This window comes from Rhinichthys klamathensis, unplaced genomic scaffold (assembly GCF_029890125.1).
Source record: "Rhinichthys klamathensis goyatoka isolate OS25496 unplaced genomic scaffold, OSU_Roscu_1.1 h1tg000248l_1, whole genome shotgun sequence".
Taxonomy (NCBI): domain Eukaryota; kingdom Metazoa; phylum Chordata; class Actinopteri; order Cypriniformes; family Leuciscidae; genus Rhinichthys; species Rhinichthys klamathensis.
Window position 1 is genome coordinate 125,001 of NW_026606770.1, and position 6,577 is coordinate 131,577.

The 6,577-nt window shown below is 32.0% G+C and overlaps 1 protein-coding gene across 2 annotated transcripts in view; it reads left to right on the top strand.

Moving 5' to 3' along the window:
* The window catches only part of tbc1d7 (TBC1 domain family, member 7), an 11,251-nt gene extending 6,792 nt beyond the window's left edge, over window positions 1-4,459 (top strand). The window contains exons 6-8 of one of the 2 annotated variants that reach the window (XM_056266413.1): window positions 1,742-1,887; window positions 2,484-2,613; window positions 4,246-4,459. In XM_056266413.1, coding sequence (XP_056122388.1) covers window positions 1,742-1,887; window positions 2,484-2,613; window positions 4,246-4,437 — 468 coding nt within the window. In that variant the 3' untranslated portion in view covers window positions 4,438-4,459. The remainder of the gene's footprint in view (window positions 1-1,741; window positions 1,888-2,483; window positions 2,614-4,245) is intronic. The other variant, XM_056266414.1, reaches the window with a different exon arrangement.
* Window positions 4,460-6,577: the final 2,118 nt, after the last annotated feature.

Below are 6,577 nucleotides of genomic sequence, written 5' to 3' on the forward strand. Positions count from 1 at the left end.
CATATAATGATAAAAATCCATCCAGTGTTTTTGTTTTAATCTCCTTATATGTTTCCCCCTGCCTCAAATCAAGCCGTTCGACCGTGTGACGTCACACGGCCCCTCCCACGATTGTTGATTGACAGGCGCGTTTCAACACAGACCCGCCCTCGCTCGTCCTGTCAATCATAGTCTGCGCGGACCAGCGCGGTCATTGTTGATATGCTGGAGCACTGTCTATGAGCAGAATGGCGTCTCAGCGATTGTGGTGTTCTGTTCTTGGGTGTAATAACGAACACAGTCATTTTAATGTTCCTAAATCCGAACCGCTGAAGACGCAGTGGCTGAGTTTGTTTTCGAAGGGAATATTCCCCACGAGCAACGTCAATGCTCTCATGTTTGCGCGAATCATTTCACACCAGACTGCTTTATAAACGAGGGTCAGTATAAAGCTGGTTTTGCTAAGAAGCTGCTCATGAAGAAAGGATCGGTACCAGATATTCGTGTTCCTGCTGAACCTCTAGAAGAACTGAAGTGAGTGAAACGTTTTATTAACCTTTATATTAATATATTAATCTTTGCAAATCGCTAGCTGCACGCTTCACAATGAATGCGTCTAAGGTTTACACTCAGTCAGGGTACATTACGGCATGTTTTCTATGTATGACGTTCTCAATATAATTCATAATTCCACGTTTATACTGAACAACACGTTATGGTTATTGTGTTATTGAGTTACGGTGAATGCACAGAACAGAGAGGCGGAGTCAGCAAAGCTCATTATCATTTAAAGTCATATGCACTGAAACGGCGTGCTGAAAACAGAGCTGTTTTTGACCAGGTAAAATAAGTGATTTCTTACAATACTAATGAGAATTTTTAATTAAAGTATATTACAAACTTTTAATTTAGACCCTAAAGAATCATATTAGCTTGTACAAAAATGGCATTATATGACCCCTTTAATGGTTTTTATGTGTTCAGTTACTACCTACAGAACAGATTTTTACTTTTGAATTTTTGACACTAAAATTTATAAAATAATAATTTTAATTAAATTCAATATCCATGCAGAATAGATTTGACTTCCTTTTACACTAGATAATAAGTTATATTATCATTATTACTATTTGCATTTTTAATTCTGGTTTAGGAGTTCAATAACAATGCAGATTTTGTTATTTATTTATTTCTGTTATTTTGACACTGTATTATGACTATTACTTATTAATCGTAATATTTTAAGTGTTCAATAACCATGCAGAACATACAGTACTTTAATTGCTTTTTACTTTTTGACACCAAATAACAACTATTATTATTATTATTATAATAATCTTTATGAGCTTTAATGTTAATATTGTTTAAATTGTTTAGTGTTCAATAACCATGCAAAACAGTTTTTATTGATTTTTTTTTCATGCATTTTTAATTGTGGTTTTGTTATTTTGACACTGCAGTTATTATTATTATTTTTTCAATTTTTATTCTTGTTTATGTTAGTTTAAGTGTTCAATAACCATGCAGAAAGTACAGTATTTTTTAATATGTTTTTACTTTTTGACTATAATATATAATAATAATTTTGTTGTTGTTGTTATTGTTTTAAGTCTTTAATAACCATCTAGAACAGATTTTTATTATTTTTATTTTTGTTGTCCTAAACATGTGGAGCTCCAAAACTAACGAAAACCTCCATAAATGTTCCAGAAAAACGGTCCAGATGAACTCTTTCATGTTATTCTATTTCCTGTTCCTGCAGCCGAAGAGTCTGGAGCACTTCCTGTCTCAGGAGGACGCGTGTCTTCTGGCTCACCTGAAGGCGTCCGGCTCTCTGCACTCGCTGCCGTACCGGCTCTGGTTCAGACGCTGCTTCGCCGGGTGTTTGCCGGAGTCCAGCCTACAGAGGTCAGCACACTCACTTATCACAACAATAATCACAGTTACTCTCTGGTTTACTGGACATTTCTCATGCATTCATAATTGTGAGTTCAATAAGACTTCAATAAACATGCACAAGATAAATTTTTCTGTTATTTTGACACTAATAATAACAACTATTGTTATTTTTATTATACATTTTTCATGCATTTTTTAATTATGGTTTAATAGTTCAATAAACATGCAGAACAGATTTTTTAAAAATATATTTTTTCGGTAACACTTTATTATGATGGTTGACTATGATCCTTTTTGACTATAATAAATAATAATATTTATAATAATAATAACAATGTTAAAAAAAATTGTGTTCAATAACCATGCAGAACAGTTTGAGATTTTTTTTCCTGTTATTTTTGACTAATAAAAACAGTTATTAATTTTTTTAATGCGTTTTTAATTGTAGTTCACTTCTGTCACATGACCTCATTATGTCGCACGAGTAGCGTCCGGTTGTCATCTCTTATATAAATAACTGTTGTTCTACAGTTTTCAGAACATAGTTTTTGGTTTGTTGTGATTGGCTGATTGCTTGACTGTGCTGCCGTGTGATTGGCCGGCAGGGTGTGGGATAAAGTGATCAGCGGCTCCTGTAAGATTCTGGTGTTTGTTGCCGTGGAGATTTTGCTCAGTTATAAGATCCTGCTGATGGGAATCAGTCACCCGGATGGAGTTTACAACTTCCTGTCTAACGTAAGTTTAACATCATTCATTCAGTTACATATGTGCAAAAGTTAGTATTGAAAAGGACTGTTCTGGGGTCAGTACATGTTAATTACTCCGTGGCATAATGTCCTTTCACAGAACAACAGTTTTGTACTTCTTCTTTTATATCCTCCAGTGCTCTCGTCCCATAGACAGTTATTATAGACAACTAAAACTGGAATAAAAAAAATAAAAAAAAGTTACTTAAACTTTCAGTAGCTGAAATTAAATATTTAAAAACTTTTTTTCAGCTACAGCAAAATTTCTCATTTAAAATAACTATAACTGAAATATATATATTTTTAATTTGATTTGACAATAATTTAAAATATTCTCAACAATTTTTTTTTACAAAAAACTTTAACTAAAATGAACAAAATGCTGAAATGTTTTATTTTTTTAGTAATTTTTTTTATATAAATGTTTTTTTTTAGATTTTCTAGTTCTAAACATGACAAAAACACAACACAATTACAAAAACTTTAACAAACAATACTGAAATAAAAATGTTTTTAGATTTTCTTTTTTTTAGATTTTATAATTAAACATAAATATTTTAAAATAATCTAAACATGAAAAAAAAACATTTTTAAAACTTTTAACTAAAATTGACAAAAAATACTGATTTATTTTAATATATTTGTTTTGTAAAAGTATTTTAAAATATTCCAAACCTGACAAAAACACAACAAAATTCATAAAACTTTAACTAAAATTAACAAAAAATACTGAAATAAAATGTGTTTTTTTTTTTTATAATAAAATATTTTAAAATACATGACAAAAACACTAACTAAAATTAACAAAAAATACTGAAATTAAAATGTATATATTTTTTTCATTTAATTTTATAATTAAATATTTTAAAATACATGACAAAAACACTAACTAAAATTAACAAAAAATACTGAAATAAAAATGTAAATTTTTTTATTTGATAATTAAATATTTTAAAATACATGACAAAAACACTAACTAAAATTAACAAAAAATACTGAAATTAAAATGTATATTTTTTTTCATTTAATTTTATAATTAAATATTTTAAAATACATGACAAAAACACTAACTAAAATTAACAAAAAAATACTGAAATAAAAATGTATAATTATTATTTTTTTTTAAATATTTTAAAATACACATTTTAAATAGATTTGAAAAAAAACCCCAAGGAATTATTTTATTTTCCTCATTATAATAAAAAACGCTCTGCCACAAATGATGTTTATATCCCTTTTCTGTAAATCAACCTTTTTGGCTGATTATATGCACCCGCATTTTAAAATATTCTAAGCATTACAAAAAACAAAATTACTAAAACTTTTACTAAAATTAACAAAAAAATACTGAAATAAAAATGTATAACCTTTTTTTTTTTTAATAATTAAATATTTTAAAATACATGACAAAAACACTGAAATAAATTTCAGTATTCAGTATTTTTTACTGATTTAATATTTAATAATTAAATATTTTATTTTCCTCACTATATTATAACACTATGCTACAAATGATGTTTATAGACCTTATATTGAACCCAGAAAATCGCTTTTCTGTAATGAAGCTTTGTGTCTGATGTTGAACAAACGCGCTCCTGTACGTGTGTGTGTGTGTGTAAAGATCTGTTGTGTTTCTACAGCTGCCCCAGGACAACACCGACGCCATCGTCACCAAAGCCATCGACCTGTGGCACAAGCACTGCGGGACGCCCATGCACGCGGTGTGAGACGACAGGAGGCGCACAGATGTGTGTGTACTCATCCTTTATTAGGCTCCTTTACATCAGAATCTGCACACATCGTTCAGGAGTGACAGTACGTTACACCACATGCTCGTCGCTTACAGAAGCAGATCGCCACAGAAATACACTCGTTATTCCAAACCTTCTGTTCCTGGAACACAAGCTTCTTCTGATCTGGAAAAGTGCTTAAAATTCTCAAAAAGTCCCTTTAAATGATCCACAGAAAAACAAAAACAGATGCGTGTGAATAAATAAAGACAGAAATATATATAATTATTATTGTGTTTTTTTTTTTGGATGATTGTTCAGTATCAAAGTCAGTTAAAAATATTTATAAATAATATATTAACATAAAAATGTACAATAGTAGCATTTGTAAACATTAGCTAATGTATTAACTAACAGTGAGCAATATATTTATTACAAGTCTTGTTTATGTTAGTTCAATCACAGTGCATTAACTAATGTTTACAAATACTTTTTTCACAATGTATGGTGACACTTTACAATAAGGTCCCATTAGTTATTATTGATTGATGTATTGACTCACAATGAGCAATACATTCGTTAGAGTATTTATTAATTTTATTAACATTAGTTTATCTTATGCAATAAATAACATTAACAGATACAACTTTTGATTTCAATAATGTATTAGTAAATGTTGAAATATTAATAAATGCTGTAAAAGTATTATTCATTGTCAGTTCATGTGAAAGAGTGAAACCTTATTGTAAAGTGTATTAAATGTGGAAGTAAAAGTTGAAATGAACATTAAAACTAATAATTGTAGTAAACTAATGAAACCTTATTGTAAAGTGTTGCTGTTACAATTTCTGTTCATTGTTACTAAAATACAAAATGCAACGCTGATTATTGTGAGTTTCTTGAATGTTTTGGTTTTTATTTTGGCAACAGGACGCCCTGTAGAGTGGGCGGAGTTTAAAGGGTGCGCCCTACACGCGATCACATGACCAGCTCGATCACATGACCAACTCGATCACATGACCAACGAGCGCGTTGAGCGCATATTGAGACAAAAGAGAAAAAAAGCCATAAATATACAGTCAGACAATCCCATTATTGCTCTGTCCTGTTGCTCAGCTTGAGCCTGTCGGGAACGTCTCCGCTGTGATTGGTCAGTATTGTTGGCGTGACACAAGTTTGCTTTTTTGCTATTGGTTAAAGAGGACCTATTATGCTTTTTGTCCATGTTCATCTGTGTTTAGTGTGTGATGTTGCTGTTTGAGCCTGAAAAAGTGAGTTCTTCTCTATATCAGTGTCAGTGTTTCTGAACTCCTGAAACGCCTCCATTGTAGTCTTGAGTTTCTCCCGGGAACGAACACGTCACAATATTCCTCATTATAATAATTCATACGCAGAATAAAGGGGCGGGGCCTGGTTGAGTTAGTTAGTAGTGTGTTACACTGGTGGTTATGGAAAGGGGCGGGGCATTTCCTAAACACACGCAAAGCTCTCGACCAATCACAACACACTGCTCCAGCCGACCAATCAGAGCACAGTGTGCTTTTCAGAAGGAGGGGCTTCATAGAGACAGGAACTAAACAGGAGTGTGAACAACCGAACAACACTGTAACTCGTGCTTCACTACTATAGTGCGATGCATCGTTGAAGAAATCAACTCGCTAGTCACGACTGTTTCCCGAAACCATATTGTCGCAAATTGGTCGCTGAACCACGTTGGTTAATGATGTCACGCACGTGTGGAGTAATGACTACTGTTAATGAATCCGTTTGAGATCAAATTAACGCTAGATGTTTTGCTATAAATTACAGACATCTGAGGAATATTTCAATTTTTCTCAGTTATTTTGCTTTATTTCCAGATTCACTCATAGACTCATTCTCACACTAGAGCTCGTTCACACATGCGCACTCTTCAAACACGACGCTTTAAATCTCTCTACAAACTAAAAGACGTAAATGACATTTGTATGTATTCTAAATAAAAGACACAGGTTGCACTGAATGTCCGCTTGCTAATTTTGCTCATGATCAGGATTTATTGAGTCCACATGACATGAAAACATGACTCTGCTTCTAGGTCGAGATTCGCCGCTCAAACACACAACTCTGCGAATGTTCGTTAAAACTGTGTTTTTGGGAAACACCGACTCGTTGAACATAACATTCAAGCCATAATAGGTCCTCTTTTAAGACGTTTTTGTGATTTTGAAAAACATCCATGCA